At 39.9% G+C, this 21,113-nt stretch overlaps 1 protein-coding gene across 1 annotated transcript in view; it reads right to left on the reverse strand.

Moving 5' to 3' along the window:
• Positions 1-12,472: 12,472 nt before the first annotated feature.
• atp23 (ATP23 metallopeptidase and ATP synthase assembly factor homolog) overlaps positions 12,473-21,113 on the reverse strand; it is an 82,252-nt gene continuing 73,611 nt past the window's right edge. Inside the window, exons 8-9 of the mRNA XM_057855132.1 lie at positions 12,743-13,086; positions 12,473-12,665 (exon numbers count right to left, since the gene is read on the reverse strand). Coding sequence (XP_057711115.1) covers positions 13,037-13,086 — 50 coding nt within the window. The 3' untranslated portion in view covers positions 12,473-12,665; positions 12,743-13,036. The remainder of the gene's footprint in view (positions 12,666-12,742; positions 13,087-21,113) is intronic.

A 21,113-nucleotide genomic window follows, 5' to 3' on the forward strand; every position in this document is an offset into this window, starting at 1 on the left:
TTGCAGAGGGCGGTGCTGTTGCCTTCGTTGCCAAAGGACAGCCACGCCATTGAATAAGGAGTTCTGATCTACTGTACTGCGTCTAATCTCAAGTAGCGCGCATTTCTCAATATAAAGCAACTCTTACAAAAAATGAGTACTTGATGCCATTGTTTAAAAAATGCAATAAAAATCAGTTCAGCAAAAACACATAAGATCATAAAAACACTACAAGAGTATTAATATGCTAAACAAATCTGAGTACTGCATATCATAGCCAAGGGTGACCAAACGTCCTCTTTTGCCCGGACATGTCCACTTTTAACATCCTGTCCGGGGCGTCCGGCGGGGTTTTCTAAATTCATGAAAATGTCCGGTTTTTTTGGTTTGTTTGTTTTTTACTGGCGATTTGCGCAGAATACTACGGTACTGTGCTGCCTGCGACGTGTTCCCAAAGAACCTGCCCGGTCGCAAGACTTGTGTTCAATACCTATACAAGACAGTTTAATTTACATCATTTCAAAAGCCTTTTTCCGAAAACATTATTCGTTTTTTTTGTTGTTGTTGTGTTTTTTTTTTTTTTTTTTTTTTTGGCGTTATTTTAGGAATAACAAAGCCTCTTAGGCAGACATGTCCAAAGTCCGGCCCGGGGGCTAAATGCAGCCCGTGGTCAAATTTCATCCGGCCCCCAGCCTCTGTCATAAAATCAATAACGTCTGACCCGCACACAGACTTAATAAATTGGTCAGCAGTACTGCTACCAGCATATGGAGTAGCTTACACACTAAATGCTGCTCCTCATTTACCCACTAAAAGGCAGCAGCACCCTAAGCAACATTACCCCTTGTGACCTTCACTTCCAATTTTCTAAAATGGCGACAACAGAAAAAAAAGTTGACTGCGACGGCCGATGTTTCAAGAATAGGTGTAAATTGGACTATTTCTTCACTAAGATACACAACATCTGTGTCTGCCTCATTTGCAAAGCGACAGTCGCTGTTTTTAAATAGTTCAATGTGAGGCGATATTCCCAAACAAGACACGCTGACATGTACGACAAGATTAGAGGGAAGGTTGGCAGCGAGAAATTGAAGCAACTTGAAGATAGTTTAATTTCACAGCAGCAGTATTTCCCAAGAGCCTGAGAGTCGAAAGAACGTCACAAAGGCTAGTTGCGCAATTGTTGAAATTATTCATTCAAAAAAATGATAAAGCAAATGTGACACACAGAATGGCTTGCTAAAATTTGCTTAAACATATTGTTCTACGTAAAGGACGTCAGCCAAGGTCGGCCACCCACATTTTTACCACACCAAATCTGGCCCCCTTCGCAAAAAGTTTGGACACCCCTGCTCTTAGGTAACCTCTGCAAATTATATAGCTTTTTTTTTTTTAAATACCGTATTGGCCCGAATATGAGACGGCGTTTTTTGCATTGAAATAAGACTGAAAAGGTGGGGGTCGTCTTATATTCGCGGTCTAGACATTATACCCATTCACGACGCTAGATGGCACCTGGATATCATTGAAGATATGAAGATGACAGATGAAGATGACAGATCTCAGCTACTCTCAAGTTTAACCAGTTTGCATTATTTTATTGCAATGTTTTTCCTTATTCAGATTTTTTTCAAGACTACAGTTACAGTTAGACTTCACTTTGATGGTTAATGCAGTTATTGCAATTTTGTTGTTTTATCACAATAGATTGGTTTATTTACATTTCAAAAACCAGAAGCCATTTATTTAGGAATGTGATTGCACTTTACATATTTAAATGTTTAGATATTAAGATTTGAATGAGGCAAAATAACATGCTTTTTCTCTCAAATATGATGTTATAATCATTTGTCTCAGATGTATTGTAATTATTTTCTGAATAAAAATGTGGTGTTCAAAAAGTCTTTTTTCAAACTTGAGTCTTGAAAAAGAGGGGGTCGTCTTATAATCATATATTCGGGCCAATACGGTATATATAAAACAACTATACAGATGGAGGAGGCGCACTTTAAATATATTAAAGTGATAAGGCATCTTTGAGTGAACTTCAAGTCAAATTTAAGTATTTCGACGCCAGAGATCAAAATATGGTCACCCTATCATAGCCATCCTTGCATACAGTGAAAATGTGTCCCCTAGTGGCAGTGAGGAGCGCACTCACAGCACTTGCTATTAAAATGGATGAACATTTTAAAACAATTTATGTTTAACACTCAATAACTGAAATGTACCATGTTTTTCCAGACTATAAATCGCATTTTTGGTGAAAATGTATTTGATAAAATGCAATACCTAGAACAGACATGTCATCTTGAAAGACAATTTAAAGCAACACTAGGTAACTTCAACATTTATAAAATATTTTCAGAACATTTGTGATAGGGCTGTCAAAATTATCGCGTTAACGGGCGGTAATTAATTTTTTAAATTAATCACGTTAAAATATTTGACGCAATTAACGCACATGCTCCGCTCAAACAGATTAAAATGACAGCACAGTGCAATGTCCACTTGTTACTTGTGTTTTTTGGAGGTTTTGCGCCCTCTGCTGGCGCTTGGGTGCGACTGATTTTATGGGCGTCAGCACACATGAGCATTGTGTAATTATTGACATCAACAACTGCGGGCTATTAGTTTATTTTTTGATTGAAAATTTTACAAATTTTATTAAAACGAAAACATTAAGAGGGGTTTTAATATAAAATTTCTATAACTTGTACTAACATTTATCTTTTAAGAACTACAAGTCTTTCTATCCATGGATCGCTTGAACAGAATGTTAATAATGTTAATGCCATCATGTTGATTTATTGTTATAATAAACAAATACAGTACTTATGTACCGTATGTTGAATGTATATATCCGTCTTGTGTCTTATCTTTCCATTCAAACAATTTACAGAAAAATATGGCATATTTTATAGATGGTGTGAATTGCGATTAATTACGATTAATCAATTTTTAAGCTGTAATTAACTCGATTAAAATTTTTAATCGTTTGACAGCCCTAATTTGTGATGATACGTCAACTGAAGACTAGGCCTGTCGCGATAACAAATTTTAGTAGGCAATACATTTTCTCATAAATTACTTCCGATATGCGATATTGTCTTTTTTTTTTTTTTTTTAACCAATTGAACCACTAATGTAGTGTCAATACATCCGAATGAATCACCCATTAAAATGCAATAAATTGTTATTCTAAAAACACAAAGTATATTAAAAATAATAATATTAAAACACACACACACAATGCCTAACTTGTTATTTGAAAGCTAGCTAAGTGTATGTAGAATCTGAAATAAGCGTGAAACCCAATGCCATATTTGTTTTCTGGCAATTAGAGCCAATGAAAAGTGCTGATTTGATCCAAAATGGCTATCATCTTGCTGTGCAAAGTGCACTTTAGCAAATTTAAGGCCAAATTAGTTATTGCCAATCAGATTTTTCATAATGTGTGTCATTTTAAAGCTATCTTAGGGTTGAATTAGAAGTATGTGAGAATAACTTCTTTATGACATGCTTTTATTTTGAAATGTTTACCGGAAGTAAGTTCGCAAAGCCGCAACCGTAAGCTTTACACTCAGTCAAAAAAAAAAAATCACTTGTTTTCTATTTTCGTCATGCGTGTAGTCTCAGTTGTATATTTCCATATTTTTCACTTTGTTTGCAAATGCTGTAAACAAGCGAGTTTTCATGTTTGAAGTTTCACCTTTTAACTGCAAATTTGTGTTCTGTAGAAGACTTCCAATGTTTTATAGCAGGCTAATGTGGTCTTTTTTCCATTAGCCTCAATGTAGCAATGCTAACGTTTTACAATGTTTAATATAGTACAGTATAGTATATACAATATAGTATAGTATATAATACTTTAGTTCTACGGTGTGTTGATGAACAATAAACATCTGTTAAAGGAACTTGAGTCTCACAGGCAATCGACACGCACGTGTGCCGAGTGCACATCCAAAAACACCACGCGGCGATATATCGCAGCCTGGAAAATTACTGACCTCATTTTTATTTAACATTCGATTAATTGGCTTACTGCATATTGCGACAGGCTAACTGAAAACCAGTTAAATGACACCTCTTTTAGATCTTGAAGGGGTCTGTATCGCGACAAGTACTAATTAACTTTGAGGAGGGTGGCAGGAACCCTACTACAAATGTGCGGACTGCTTTACAGCATACGTCACTCTCCCCTTTCCCCATTCATGATATAGACAGAAGTCGATGCAAATGCAAAGATGGCAGAGAAAGTTTTGTCCCGGTTTGGGGGAAATAAAAGAGAAGCTACCAGGATAAAAGGATACTCACAAATAAACATTGGCCCGGCTTTCACTCGCTGGCAAAACACCCACCCCACCGAACTCATCAGCGCTGGCAACATTCTTGCTAACCGTCATATTCTATTGTATAACCACAACTGGATTCATTACCTTTCACTATTCATCCTTCATACAGTCGGTGCAAACAGTGATGTCGTCTAATCCATCTGCAGGCGACTGGGAGATGATGATTTTACAACACTGTGCGGATGTACGCTAGTCTTCATGGGAAACACTTCCTTAAGGCAAAACACCATTTTTTTTTTTTTTAACCCTGTCCTGTTCAGCTGTTTGACACGGAGAATGGAAGTCTAAGTGCCCGGTTGGTCTGAACAGTTTTAATGTTTCACATTGAGAGTATGACATACTCCCATTGTGATCATTCAACATACCTCGTTTATTACGACAAAGCAGCGAACAGGGAGGTGTTATGGGGGAACAGAAGAAACACAAGAGCAAAGAAACACAACAACAAGAAATACATTGAACGTCCACACTAACTACTAATATGTTGGTGCTATCGTCAGCTAGATGTGTGTGTGTGTGGGGGGGGGGGGCTTTTGACCAGGGAACGAGGAGGGCGGGGGTGGGGGAGTCTATAAGCTAAGTGATTGAAAGGGGTAGAGAGTACACAAATCAGCTCTGTGATCTAGAACCCAGTAATTGTGTGACTCCCTTGTAAGTGTAAGCCCGTTGGCGACCGACCCTACGCTGCCCCATCGCCAAGCTCAGCAACGGGATCCCACACCCGAGCGCGCCCTATCACATCCAGCCGCACACGAGCCTCACCAAGCGCGCGACAGCCACGTAGACGAGCGGAGACGCCACGCGAGCGTCAACCCAGGGGAGGGAGGGCAGGCGGGGGGAGGTTTGGCGCAGCCCATCCCTCCTCCCGCAGCAAAACACTACCATTTTTGTCCACCGGCATCACTAAAATCGACCAACACTGAAAAATTACCTAATGTTGCTTTAAAATAAAAATATAATAGAAAACAGCAGGCTGATAATAGTATGCTAACATGCTTACATGACGCATAAACAACAAACTGAGAACGTGCCAGGTATGTTAACGTAACATAGCTATTAAGAGCTATTCAGATAATTATAGCATAAACTGCAGTTTAGTGTGAAATTAACATGTGAAATGAGAGAATAATGTGTTAATAGTTTCCCTCATAAGTCGCACCACAGTATGGGAAAGAAAACTGCAATTTATAGTCTGAAAAATATGGTATATGGTTTTAAGTTTTTTTTTTTTTTTTTTTTAATGAATATATCCAGTCGAAATTTAGCTTTAGTTTAATGATAAAAACCACTGACAATATAATTTTTCTACAGCTATTAAGCCAAATTTAAGCCAAAAAATAGGTTTTTATCAGTAATGCCATACTGTGCATATAAAACCAAATAAAAAAATAGACCAAAAGTAGGTTAAGTATAACTTTGTGTTTGTATTTTTTAGTAGGATACTTCCTGTTTGATGCAGGATGACTTATGCGACAACAGTTGTCATTTCAAAATCTAGGACAATAGTTATATTTGTGGCCTAGACTTGTCTATTTTTGTTCTTCCTGTTCTTGGGCTCATTTTATCTCTTAACTTATTGGCTGCCATTGACTGCAATAGACTTCCAATCTATTTTCCCATTCCCAGAAGGATGATTGGGCGCCACATGATTGGACGTCTATCATCGTAAATAAAAGCAGTGTGAAGAGATAACATTTGGATTTAAATGTTGTTATCCATCATATCTTATATTTCACATTGAGAAGGCAGCTATGGATTTTTGCCCAGATTTGTTGCTCTCATTCCCCAGCATGTTCTACTGCCTTTAACCGAGATTTAAAATGACAACACGGTGGAAATGGGAATAAAAGTGGTCATTAAATAGCCACAGACGTGTTTTTATGCTTGCTGGAGACGGGTATACATTCCATTCTTGTAAAATGGATAACACAGGCGTGCCTGGAGGGATGTTCATTACAATAAAAACTCCATCTTTAAAGTTGAAAGCTCAAAAACATGTCTCGTGCGAGTTTTTCCATACGAATCCGTGATGAATAGATGGTATTTATTGTATAAAAGGTCACTCGAATTCAACCCTTTTGCGATTTCATCTTGGCAGGCGCTTTAAATCTAGTGATCCTTCCCACGCGCCTCACTGTTAACGTCACGTTTAAATATGATAGCTTTCACGCTGCGAATAAAAACACAAATGTGAGAGTTGTCGGAACCCCGCTGTTCCAAAACAGTTCAATCAGAAACATAAGAAGGGCTCTCACTGGCGGAGGTCAAATTGGGGTCTCGCTCCAGGAACACGTAATTGTTGTTTTTCTCACAGTTGAGAGAGTTAGCGTAACATAGGAAGTTAAAAAAACAGTTTTAAGTAAACATTCTAATCTGTTTCATCAAAATAGCTAAACATTCAACTTAAGGTCAGAAGACGTGTTATTTAATTTTTTTGTTCACAACAGCTATTTTAATTGCATAATCAATACAATTGAATGGTAAAAAAAAAAATACCTTACATTAATTGTGCAAATTTATGTAGTTTTGTGTTAAAACCTGAGCTCTAATGAAGTAATATTAACATTTTGAAGTAGTTATATGATGATAAAGAGAAGCAGTTTAAATACAGTGGGGCAAATAAGTATTTAGTCAACCACTAATTGTGCAACTTCTCCCACTTGAAAATATTAGAGAGGCCTGTAATTGTCAACATGGGTAAACCTCAACCATGAATGTGGGAAAAAAAAAACAGAAAATCACATTGTTTGATTTTTAAAGAAATTATTTGCAAATCATGGTGGAAAATAAGTATTTGGTCTATACCAAAAGTTCATCTCAATACTTTGTTATGTACCCTTTGTTGGCAATAACGGAGGCCAAATGTTTTCTGTAACTCTTCACAAGCTTTTCACACACTGTTGCTGGTATTTTGGCCCATTCCTCCATGCAGATCTCCTCTAGACCAGTGATGTTTTGGGGCTGTCGTTGGGCAACACGGACTTTCAACTCCCTCCTCACCCCGTGGCGTCAAAATGATAACAAGAACGGCGAGCAAAAATCCCAGAACCACACGGGGGGCCTAGTGAATGACCTACAGAGAGCTGGGACCACAGTAACAAAGGCTACTATCAGTAACACAATGCACCACCAAGGACTCAAATCCTGCACTGCCAGACGTGTCCCCCTGCTGAAGGCCCGTCTGCTGTTCGCTAGAGAGCATTTGGGTGATCCAGAAGAGGACTGGGAGAATGTGTTATGGTCAGATGAAACCAAAATAGAACTTTTGGGTAGAAACACAGGTACTCGTGTTTGGAGGAAAAAGAATACTGAATTGCATCCGAAGAACACCTTACCCACTGTGAAGCATAGAGGAGGAAACATCACGCTTTGGGGCTGTTTTTCTGCAAAGGGACCAGGACGACTGATATGTGTAAAGGAAAGAATGAATGTGGCCATGTATCGAGAGATTTTGAGTGAAAATCTCCTTCCATCAGCAAGGGCATTGAAGATGAGACGTGGCTGGGTCTTTCAGCATGGCAATGATCCAAAACACACAGCCAGGGCAACAAAAGAGTGACTTCGTAAGAAGCATTTCAAGGTCCTGGAGTGGCCTAGCCAGTCTCCAGGTCTCAACCCAATAGAAAATCTGTGGAGGGAGTTGAAAGTCTGTGTTGCCCAATGACAGCCCCAAAACATCACTGCTCTAGAAGAGATTTGCATGGAGGAATGGGCCAAAATAACAGCAACAGTCTGTGAAAAGCTTGTGAAGAGTTACAGAAAACGTTTGGCCTCCGTTATTGCCAACAAAGGGTACATAACAAAGTATTGAGATGAACTTTTGGTATTGACCAAACACTTATTTTCCACCATGATTTGCTAATAAATTCTTTAAAAATCAAACAATGTGATTTTCTGGGGGTTTTTCCACATTCTTTCTCTCATGGTTGAGGTTTACCAACTGTATGTTGACAATTACAGGCCTCTCTAATATTTTCAAGTGGGAGAATTTGCACAATTAGTGGTTGAATAAATACTTATTTGCCCCACTGTACATATACATATATATATATATATATTGATTATTGCCCATTCTACGGAGCCCCCTGGGTGGTAGAAAAAAAATATTTTTCAAAGCTAATCTATCCCCACACTTGAGTCATCTGTGAGTGCATTTCAGTATTCTGTACCCTTAGCAATCTGAGGGTACAGATTACTTAACTGTGGGTATGGTTTAGTAATCTGACAGTAGAAAGTACTAAATTTACTAAAAGTTTAGTATTCTTAACCCACAGTTTAGTAAACCTCCATAATACGGAGCTCCCCGGGAGCCAGGGTAGGAAAAAAAAATTCTGAGCTTATCTGTACCAATAGTTAAATAATTTGTGGGTACTTTATGGTGGATACAGAATACCCACCTTTTAGCAATATTAAGGTAGAGACTACTAAACAGTGTGTACAGAATCTGAGGGTAGAGAATACTGAACAGTGGGTACACATTACTATACTGTGGGTCAGGGTCGGCCCAGCCTATACGCAGACTATGCAGCTGCTTAGGGCCCCTGACCACTAGGGGGCCCCCAATCTGGCGATTGTTAATTATTATGTATGTTTATTTATTAATTTATATTCTATTTTGTTTAGTACTGTTTGCTTTATTTGACTATTGTGAGTTTTGAGACTTAATTTCAAGCTTAAAAAATAAAAGTTCTTCCTTAACTTCTTTTCCTCTTTTAGAAAAAGGTTTGGCACTATCTACTGTAAGTACTGACAATCATTTGGGGTGAGAAGTTTGACGTATGCAGTGCAACAAAATCTGATTAATATAAAAAAAATATGGACGTATGGGTTGGATTGCATGTATGGGTTTCACAGTACACTGTGACAAAATGGTGTGCCAAAAATATGGGCCCCTTGGCATTATTTTGCTTAGGGCCCCCAAATGGCCTGGGCCGGCCCTGCTGTGGGTACAATTTAGTAATTTGAGCATAGAGATTACTAAACAGTGGGTACAGAATCTGAGGGTAGAGGTTACAAAACAGTGGGCAAAAATGACTGAAATGTGGGTACAGTTTTGTAATCTGAGGGAACAGATTACTAAACGGTGGGCATAGTTTAGTAATCTGAGGGTATATATTACTAAACAGTGGGTACAGATTACCCTACTGTGGGTACAATTTAGTAACCTGAGGGTTGAGATTACTAAACAGTGGGTAGAGAATCTGAGGGCAGAGATTACAAAACAGTGGGTAAAAATTACTGAAATGTGGGTACAGTTTAGTAATCTGAGGGCAAAAAAATACTAAACAGTGGGTAAAGATTACTAAACATACCCCACAGTTTAGTAATTTCTACCCACAGTTTCATAAACCTCAGTAATACGAGCTCGCCAGGAGGCAGGGTAGGAAAAACATATTTTTCAGAGCTAATCTGTACCAACAGTTAAATAATCTGTGGGTAGTTTAGTGTGGGTACAGGATCCTCACCATTTAGTAATCTGATGGTAGAGATTACTAAACAGTGTGTACAGAATCTGAGGGTAGAGATGACCAAATTTTTGGTACACATTTATTCATCTGTACCCACTGTTTGGTGAGGTCATCTCTACCCTCAGATTACCATACTGTACCCAAAATTTAGTAATCTGTACCAATGGTTGAGTAATCTGTACCAACAATTTAGTAAACCTCTGTATTGCGGCGCTCCCAAAGTAAAAGGGTAGGAAAAAAATATTTTTCATGGATAATCTGTATCCACAGTTTAGTAATGTAATCTTAGTGTAGTTTTTGTGGGTACAGAATACTCACAGTTTAGTAATTATGAAATCTGTACCCGAAATCTTGTAATCTCTACCCTCAGATTACTAAAATGTACCCATAGTAGGTACTGATTACAAAATCTATACCCAAAATCTAGTAAAATTACTACAGATTACTAAACTGCACCCACAGTGGGTACAAATTACTAAATCTGTAACCAAAATTTAGTAATCTGTACCAATGGTTGCGTAATCTGTACCCACAGTTTAGTAGACCTCTGGAATACGAAGCTCCCCAGGTGCCAGGGAAGAAAAAAAAAAAAATTCATGGCTAATTTGTACCCAAAATTTATTAATCTAATCTGTGGGTATTTCAGTATGAGTACAGAATACTGATGTAATCTCTTCCCTCAGATTCTGTAAACACTGTTTAGTAATCTCTACCCTCAAATTACTAAACTGTACGTACATTGGGTAATACGGAGCTTCCCAGGAGCCAGGGTAGGAAAAAAATATTTTTAGAGCTAATCTGTACCAATAGTTAAGTAATCCGTGGGTGGTTTAGTGTGGGTACAGAATACCCACCATTTAGTAATCTGAGGGTAGAGATTACGAAACAGTGGGTACAGAATCTGAGGGTAGAGATTACTGAAAAATGGGTACAGATTATTAAATGTGAACCCAAAATTTGAAAAGTGGGTATATAGTATTAAATGTGTGCCCAAAATTTAGTAATCTCTACCCTCAGATTCTGTGCCCACTGTTTTGTAATCTCTACCCTCAGATTACTTAATTTTTTGGTACAGATTAGCTCTAAAAAAAAATTTTTCCAACCCTGGATTTTGGGTACACATTAATAGGGTAGAGATTACTAAATTATGGGTACACATTTAAAATTCTGTACCGACTTGTCATTAATCTCTTCCCTCAAATATTGTACCCACTGTTTCGTAATCTCTACCCTCAGATTACTAAATGGTGGGTATTCTGTACCTACACTAAACTACCCACAGATTACTTAACTATTGGGACAGAAAAGTGGATGCAGATTATTAAATGTGTCCCCAAAATTGAGTAATCTCTACTCTCAGATTCTGTACCCACTGTTTCGTAATGTCTACCCTCAGATTACTAAATGGTGGGTATTGTGTATCAAAACTAAACTATCCACATATTACCCAACTATTGGTACAGATTGGCTTTAAAAATATTTTTCCTACCCTGGATTTTTGGTACACATTTAATATGTACCACTTTTTCAGTAATTTCTACCCTCAGATTACTAAACTGTACCTACAGCGGGTACAGATGACTAAATCTGTACCCAAAATTTAGTCATCTGTACCAATGGTCGAGTAATCTGTACCCACAGTTTAGCAAACCTCCGTAATACGGTGCTAAAAAAAAAAAAATTCATAGCGAATTGGTACCCACCGTTTAGTAATCTAATCTGTGAGTAGTTTATTGTGGATTCAGAATACCCACCGTTTCGTCATTTGAGAGTAGAGATTACTGAACAGTGGGTACAGAATCTGAGGGAAGAGATTAATACATTTTGGGTACACATTTAATAATCTGTACCCACTGTTTAGTCATCTCTACCCTCAGATTACGAAATTTTACCTAGTCGGGACAGATTACTAAATCTGTACCCAAAATTTAGTAATCTGTACCAATGGTTTAGTCATCCGTACCGACAGTTTAGTAAACATCCGTAATACGGCGCTCCCGAGGTGCCAGGGTAGGAAAAAATATTTTTCATAGCTATCTATACCCACAGTTTAGTAATCTGTGAGTAGTTTAGTGTGGGTACAGAATATCCAAAAATTGATAATACGAGGGTGGCGATTACTAAACAGTGGGTACAGAAACAAAGGGTAGAGATTACTAAACAGTAGTTACAGTTTAGTAATCTGAGGGTGGAGATTACTAAACAGTGAGTACAGAGGACTAAACTGTGGGTACAGATTATCTTTGAAAAATATTTTTTGTGCCCTGGCACTGCTACCTATAAATAGCTACAAGGGCCCTTATTTACATCATAAAATGACTATCAAAAAGAGTACTAGTCAACTGGCATATCCTGACAGCAGGGGTCGCTATAAGGTCACCACTATATGAAGAAAGTTGTCCTTGAATGGAGCCACTGAGGAGTTCTCGCCCACTCTTTATTAAGGTAGTAAAAAAATTCCAAATGGACCGTAAAAACATACAATTCAATTTATGTTTAATTTTTATGTTAGGGATCTTTATGGTTTAATACCATTTGCCAATATAAATGAATAATCTTGGGGAAATGTGGTTATTGTTGCAGAATGAGGATCAATAAAGATGTCCACTATGCATCAATGACAGAATAGAAGAGGTTTTTGTTCACGTCATATATACATTTTCATTTTCCTTTCGGTGTGTTTACTACCTGTGTGTTATTTTTCTGCCTGAGTGACAAGACCACCGAAGGAAGAAGCTCTTTCCACACCTTGATGTTTACCTCTGCTGTCAGCTTGTTTCCACAAGAGCCCAGCTGCTTGCGGTCGAGGAGCGACTGCACCTCAACACCTCCAGACCTTCCAGGGTAAGCATGTCAGCACATCCTGCAAATGACAATAAAAATACAACATTCTTACAAACAAAAAAAATACTTCACATTCATTGTGGAAAAGGTGCTCACTTTTCTTCTTTTGAGTCCTTTTATGCTTTTCAGGTGGTCCCTTGACATGCAGAGATCATTGATTTAAATATGTTGATGTGTCCTCGACCACCCCTACTGTGTTCTGTCCCATTGTTTGAACAGCTGTGCTTTCTTTATCACTGCTAGGACCCACCGCTGCTCCGAGTTGGCAGGAGGGGTAAAAGCGAGGAGAGAACCAGAGGGTGCGAAGGTGGGGGGTCCCAGCGTTTTGGAGGCTCTCAGCGGGGAGAGGTGGTCCTGCCGCGGTGTGACTACCACCTTGTTTATCAGAACTCAGCTGTAGTCGAGGCAGAGAAATGCACTGTTGCCATGTGTCAGAAGATCTAGAAAAGAGTTATAGTTTAGTTGTAAAGAGCCTCCATGACATACAGTGGGGCAAACAAGTATTTAGTCAACCCCTAATTGTGCAAGTTCTCCCACTTGAAAATATTAGAGAGGCCTGTAATTGTCAACATGGGTAAACCTCAACCATGAGAAACAGAATGTGGAAAAAAAAAAAAAAAAAACGGAAAATCACATTGTTTGATTTTTAAAGAATGTATTTGCAAATCATGGTGGAAAATAAGTATTTGGTCTATCCCAAAAGTTCATCTCAATACTTTGTTATGTACCCTTTGGTGGCAATAACAGAGGCCAAACGTTTTCTGTAATGCTTCACAAGCTTTTCACACACTTTCACTGGTATTTTGGCCCATTCCTTCATGCAGATCTCCTCTGGAGCAGTGATGTTTTGGGGCTGTCGTTGGGCAACGCGGACTTGCAACTCCCTCCTCACCCCATGGCGTCAAATTGATAACAAGAACGGGGAGCAAAAATCCCAGAACCACACGGGGGGACCTAGTGAATGACCTACAGAGAGCTGGGACCACAGTAACAAAGGCTACTATCAGTAACACAATGCGCCGCCAGGGACTTAAATCCTGCACTGCCAGACGTGTCCCCCTGCTGAAGAAAGTACACGTCCAGGCCCGTCCGCGGTTCGCTAGAGAGCATTTGGATGATCCAGAAGAGGACTGAGAGAATGTGTTATGGTCAGATGAAACCAAAATAGAACTTTTTGGTAGAAACACAGGTTCTCTTGTTTGGAGGAAAAAGAATACTGAATTGCACCATACCCACTGTGAAGCATGGGGGTGGAAACATCATGCTTTGGGGCTGTTTTTCTGCAGAGGGACCAGGACGACTGATCTGTGTAAAGGAAAGAATGAATGGGGCCATTGAAGATGAGACGTCGCTGGGTCTTTCAGCATGACAATGATCCCAAACACACAGCCAGGGCAACAAAGAAGTGGCTTCATAAGACGCATTTCAAGGTCCTGGAGTGGCCTAGCCAGTCTCCAGATCTCAACCCCATAGAAAATCTGTGGAGGGAGTTGAAAGTCCGTGTTGCCCAACGACAGCCCCAAAATATCACTGCTCTCGAGAAGATCTGCATGGAGGAATGGGCCAAAATACCAGCAACAGTGTGTGAAAAGCTTGTGAAGAGTTCCAGAAAACGTTTGGCCACCGTTATTGCCAACAAAGGGTACATAACAAAGTACTGAGATGAACTTTTGGTATAGACCAAATACTTATTTTCCACCACGATTTGCAAATAAATTATTTAAAAATCAAACAATGTAATTTTCTGTTTTTTTTTTTTTCCCCACATTCTGTCTCTCATGGTTGAGGTTTACCCATGTTGACAATTACAGGCCTCTTTAATATTTTCAAGTGGGAGAACTTGCACAATTAGTGGTTGACTAAATACTTATTTGCCCCACTGTATACAGTCACATAAGTGGGGTAGGATATTCTACAAAACAACTAATAAACAGAAAAACGACCCAATTTCATCCTTCTGTGAATTGGAGTTTATCATGAGTGGATGTCCAACTCGTTTGAACTGGGAGGGTGGCAGTGAATGAAATGCCATCCCTATCACTTCAAATGGATTTGAGGCAAGGGCGTTGGTAGAGGCGATATAACAGCATAACTTGCATGTACACATTTTGCTGGGGACGGGACATTAAAAAGACGAAACAGATTGGGTGAAAGGCGGTCAGGGCTACAGTGTATCACAAAAGTGAGCACACCCCTCGCATTTCTACAGATATTTAAGTATGGGGCCTGGGGCCGCACTGACACAATGATAAGTAGTCTGTGTGCAGCTTATACAATAGAGTTAATTTATTTCCCCCTTCAAAATATAGCCATTAATATCTAAACCCTTGGCAACAAAAGTGAGTACACCCCTTAGAAACGACATCCCTAAATGTCCAAATTGAGTACTGCTTGTCATTTTCCCTCCAAAATGTCATGTAACTCAATGTTACTAGGTCCAGGTGTGCATAGGGAGCAGGTGTGTTTAAATTTGTAGCGCAGCTCTCACACTCTCTCATACTGGTCACTGAAATGGCACCACATGGCCAAGAACTCTCTGAGTATCTTAAAAGACGTATTGTTGCTCTACGTGAAGATGGCCAAGGCTACAAGAAGATAGCCGACACCTTGAAAGTGAGCTGCAGCACAGTGGCTAAGATCGTCCAGCATTTTAAAAGAGCAGGGTCCACTCAGAACAGGCCTCGGCTTGGTCGGCCAAAGAAGCTGAGCGTGCGTGCTGAGTGTCACATCAAAACGCTTTCTTTAAAAGTTCGTCGCAGGAGTGCTGTCAGCATTGCTGCAGAGATTGTAGCGGTGGGGGGTCAGCCTGTTAGTGCTCAAACCATATGCCACACTCTACATCAAATTGGTGTCGAAAGAAACCTGCAAACCAGCGCCGGATGTATAGGGGGGGCCGGGTTGGGCACGGCCCACCCAGACATGAGTCGTGCCCACCCAATCAAAATGTTGGGAATATCTATTGTAGCATCGCACTGGATATAGAGAACGCACGGAGAGTTGGTCTCACCTACTTTTTGTTATTGCAGGATTAACCGTTACTATTGGCCACAACCATGCCGAACAAGCAATCACCAAAACAAGCTGTTTTTCCAACCTCGTTTGTTATCCACGTGCTTCCTCTCTCTCCTCCAGACACATTCTCGCAGTCGGACATCCTAGCATTAATGACGTCACCAGCCACAACAAAGCGTCGACATATTGAAAACTGGGCTAAAGACGAGTCACAAGCAGTTGCTCTGTCGTGCATTGTATTCCAAACGCGTTGAACTTTTGTCTTTTTTTCCGTCGGAATGACTAAAAGTTGCTGTGTTGCGGGTTGTAACACAAGGAAGAGTTTGGAGCCGCATTTGAAGTTCTTCATTCTTCCTCGTATGAAGAAAAGGACAAGCAAATGGCTGACAGCAATCAATCGAGGAACAGTAAAAGAAGACTGTTCCGTAGACCATTCTCACCAGTGGGAACCTAAATCCAGGCACATTGACGTTTGCAGCAGACATTTTATTGCTGGTGAGTAAACTTTAATCGATTTTTTTTGCCCCAATTAGCTGCTAGGATTCAATAGACTAGGCAGTGGTTATTATTACCGTAACCGACAACTCACAAAGCGTTATTTTTCTTTTACCGTGAACTGCTCTGATCGGTGAGTCGGTATATTATTGGCCTGATGGGAAATGTTTATTTTGCCGTGGCGTTTTCACGGCTAAATAACGCTTGGAGACGAATTACCGGTTATGGCAGATATAATCACTTCGTATATACTACCAGTTTTCTTAGTTCCACACAGTAGTAGAAGTAATAAGTAGATTGATGAATGAAAAAAAACACACAAAAAAACAAATAAACCCCCCAAAAAATTAATGCAGCCTCAACGAGACACAAGCCAGTGTCCTACTTGCGCCAGTCCCAAGCCCGGAGAAATGCAGAGGGTTAAAAAAAAAAGCCTGCATTGGGGGCACCCCTCAAGATTTCTTAGTGCCCACTCAGGTGGGTAAACCTAGATCCGGGCCTGGTGTGTGTACTGCCATTGTGTACGCCTGTCTGGAGAAAAGGCGCTAGGATCCTCAGCATAAGCTTATCATTTTCCCGTCCCCCCCATAGAGCTGAAGACGCACAATCAGACATGGTACAGTTACATACATCACATGGCCACAAACTTTACAATAACACAATCAACAATCTGGGTTTACAATAACTCAGCGTCCAGTCAAGCAGCTCTCGTGCACAAGATTAGTGGTCTAAGTTTCAGGGCGTACGAGGTTATGGCTTAGTCATTGTCCCTGACATTCTAGCATCGATTTGTTGTGGGAACATTTTGTTGTGGCTATGTGTGTGAACATGGTGGCAGCAATTGCCGCACACAAAGATCACTGTAACAGTTCCATCAGACATGAATGTATGATGAAAAATCAAACAACAACATACGCCATACTCTACATCAAATTGGTGTCACCCCAGGAGGAAGCCTCTTCTGAAGACGGGATACAACAAAGCCCGCAAACAGTTTGCTGAAGACATGTCAACAAAGCACATGGATTACCGGAACCATGTCCTATGGTCTGATCATACGAAGATTAATTTGTTTGGTTCTGATGGTCTCAAGCATGTGTGGCGGCGACCACGTGAGAAAATATAACAGCATGGCAGTCCCCCCCACACACACACACACACAAAATCCCAAAAATCAAGACTTTGTGTGAACACTTTGAATACTTTTAACTTCAAACTACCATTTAATTGATGCCTGATGTCCGAATGCCACAGACGCCTTTGAGACACGAAAATGGGATTTGAGTGCGACCATATGAAAAAGGTGTAAACACTTGTGCTTTCACTTGAATGTGTCGTTCTAAACACTTTGAGACCTTCTGTTCTAAATTTGAAACCAAACAGATTCTTAAGTAAAGACGAAGTGCACTCCATGCTCTTTTAAGATGATTTATTAATGATTTGGAATAAATAAACAGTAAACGTTCCGCCTTGCCTTTTTACGACAATGAAATATTAACTGGAATGTGGTTTTTTATTATGCTTCGCGGAAAACGACGCACTCGTGTTGTTAAGTAAATGAAGGTAAAGTCCAAGAGGTTAATTGGGAAGTTAATTAGATATTGAACATAGAGTTTGGTGCGCTTATGAGTAAATAAAATGTACAATGGAGGATAATTAGCTTACAAATGAGCTCCAATTCTAGCTTGGGGTGAATGGTAATTCCAATCAATACTAACCTCAATCTAATGTCCTATATTTTCTGACCTAGACCCTCAACTAGATGCATGCATGCTGATTTTTAGTCCTATTTTTTTTCATGAACGGGTGTTTACACGGACTTGAAATTATGGGGTGAAAAGCCATATGTTGACAAATTATGGCCATCAGTCTGTCGGTCGGCCCACTCGGTGCCTAAGTCAGTCATCCCATTAATTATGAGAGGCAGACGTCCTGCGTGAGTCCCACACACTGCCTCATTTATGAGCCGTTTGCACAGCAGACATTTTGTTTCTGACTCAGGGACGCGTAATTGGCGGCGGGCGCACAATGCCTACCTTAACACGGGCCACTTTGGAGCCTCTCAGCTGCCCATCAAAAAATCAACCACACACAGGCTGAAGTTTTGACAACAGCATCACTGTTCTCTCGGGGTCAAACGCGGCCGTGACGCTCTTTTCGGTAAATGCGTATTTGCAACCCATGCAAAAAAAAGAAGAAAAATTAAATGTCTTCTAATTTCACAACCCTTAATAATATAGAACTGGACTTAAACAATATATAATTTTATGTAAAACGCATACCACTACTACTATTAACAGGGTTTCCCCAAGGATTTTTTGAAGCTCTGGTGGTGGGCTGCATCAGAGTCGAACAGCCTCACCATGTCGTGCCACGACGAAATTTTTGTTTTTTCACTTTTTTTTCCCAAGAGAACCATAACAAAGACATATTTGAAATATTTCATTAGCCAGGCTAATGTCCTAGCTCTCAGCTACCGTACATGTACATAAAACGCGTAGTCTCTTAAGGGGGCCGCGCTTAGTTACGGGCATTACATTTCGCAATGAATAGGTTGCCGCTGAACTCTTTCCACTCGGCTGGAGCTAGTTTTAAACAGCCTTAAAAGATTAAAAAACATCTCATTTGCAAGTCGTGGCGGCTTTTATTTTGGTGTCGTGGTGTGCCACAATCTTTTATATGTAGGGGAAACCCTGTAATAATACCAATTTGTTTAATATTAATGGGCAGCAAGAGTAAGAGAACGCGTGTGTATGACTCGTATCTTTATTTACACATGATACACACACCCTCTCTCAACACAGAAAGTCGCCAGAGAGAAACAACACCACAGGCTGTGTTATTTTGAACAGATGTTTACAATGGCGGAAGACTTTACAAAAGTAGGTGAATGGTAGACAAAAAACTAGTTAGCCATCTTGGCATGCTAACTAGCATGTTATCTGCATCGTTAACAAGCTTACGTTATAGTATTTCTTCTAGAATCGCTAGACACACTAAACACGCCGGAGTGAACTCTCGTAGCTAGTGAGAAATGTTCCTGTGTTTACTTACCTAAAATTTTGTGTAAAGTGATGGTCACGTGAAAGTGAAATCATTTTGGAGGTCCTCCAAGCCACGGACGTCTGTTTCTTTTCGGTAGCCGACGTACACCCATACTAGCGACTTTGTCTTTTTTGAGGGGGGGAAAGCTCAGGTGTAGTTTCGCCGACAGACATAGGACAGAGCAACAACCGGAGGAGGAGGGGTGAGCGCTGCCGCGACATGCCACGGATTTCTCGCTGCATTTTTGCGACATAAAAAAAAAGTAAAAAAAAAAAAAAAAAAAAGTAACTAATACCGTACAACAGTATGACGGAAAAAAATTGTGGTTTTGAAACAGTGAGGTTTTCATACAACGGTAAACCTTGACACCGGTAACCGGCACATGCCTATTATGAAGTACTTCTAAAATGTTTAACATGCAATATTAACAGACTTTTGTTCTGCAATGTTCATTCATGTTCATTCATTTGTTCATTTTTCAAGCAATTTACCGGTTAATACAGCATTTCTTGGATTATAAACCATACTTTTTTCCTCCATAGTTTGGCTAGTCCTGTGATTTACAGTGGTTTGAAAAAGTATCTGAACCTTTTGGAATTTCTCACATTTCTGCATCAAATCACCATCAAATGTAATCTGATCTTTGTCAAAATCACACAGATGGAAAAACAGTGGCTGCTTTAACTAAAAACAGGTTAGGTTTTAATGAGAACAGTATGCAAACAATGACAGAAGGGGGAAAATAAGTAAGTGAACCATCACATTTAATATTTTGTGCTAACCCCTTTGGCAGAAATAACTTTAACCAGACGCTTCCTGTAGCTGCAGATCAGTCTGGCACATCAATCATCAGGACTAATCTTGGCCCATTCTTCTTGAAAAAACTGCTGTAGTTCAGTCAGATTCCTAGGATGTGTGGCATGAATCGCTGTCTTTAGGTCATTCCACAGCATCTCAATGGGGTTCAAGCCTGGACTTTGACTTGGCCACTCCAGAACGTGTTCTTCTGAAACCAGTCTGAAGTTGGTTTACTTCTGTGTTTTGTATCATTGTCTTGTTGTAGCATCCATCCTCTTTTTGTCTTTAACTGTCTGACAGAGGGCCTCAAGTTTTCCTGCAAAACATCTTGTTAAACTTTTGAATTCATTCTTCTATTAATGATTGCAAGTTGCCCAGGCCCTGAGGCAGCGAAACCACCCCAAATCATTATGCTCCCTCCACCATGCTTCACGGTGGGGATGAGGTGTTGATGTTGGTGAGCTGTTCCATTTTTCCTCCACACATAACATTGTGTGTTACTCCCAAACAATTCAACTTTGGTTTTATTAGCTCACAAAATATTTTGCCAAAACTGGCGTGTCCAAGTGCCTTTTAGCGAACATTAAACAAGCATCAAGGGTTTTTTTTTAGACAGCAGTGGCTTCCTCCGTGGAATCCTCCCATGAACGCCACTCTTGGCCATAGTTTTAATGTGTGCAGAGACATTGGACTGTGCCAGTGATTTCTGTGAGTCTTTAGCAGACAATCTAAGGTTCTTTTTTATCTCTCTGAGTATTCTGCACTGAAATCTTGGCGTCATCTTTGGTGGACGGCCACTCCTTGGGAGAGAAGCACCAGTGCCAAACACTCTCCACTTCTCTGACTGTCAACTGATGAACAACCTGACTTTTAGAGATGGTTTTGTATCCTTTCGCAGCTTTATACAAATCAACAATCCTTGATCCCAGGTCTTCAGACAGCTCTTTTGACCGAGCCATGATGCACATCAGACAATGCTTCTCATCAAGACAATTCTTACCAGGTGTGTGTTTTATAGTGGGCAGGGCAGCTTTAAACCACTCATCAATGATAGGGCACACACCTGACTTAAAATGTTTGGTAAAAATTGGTTTCAATTGTTCTCGAAGTCTCCTTA

The sequence above is a fragment of the Corythoichthys intestinalis genome, chromosome 13 (assembly GCF_030265065.1).
Source record: "Corythoichthys intestinalis isolate RoL2023-P3 chromosome 13, ASM3026506v1, whole genome shotgun sequence".
NCBI classification, from domain to species: Eukaryota; Metazoa; Chordata; class Actinopteri; order Syngnathiformes; family Syngnathidae; genus Corythoichthys; species Corythoichthys intestinalis.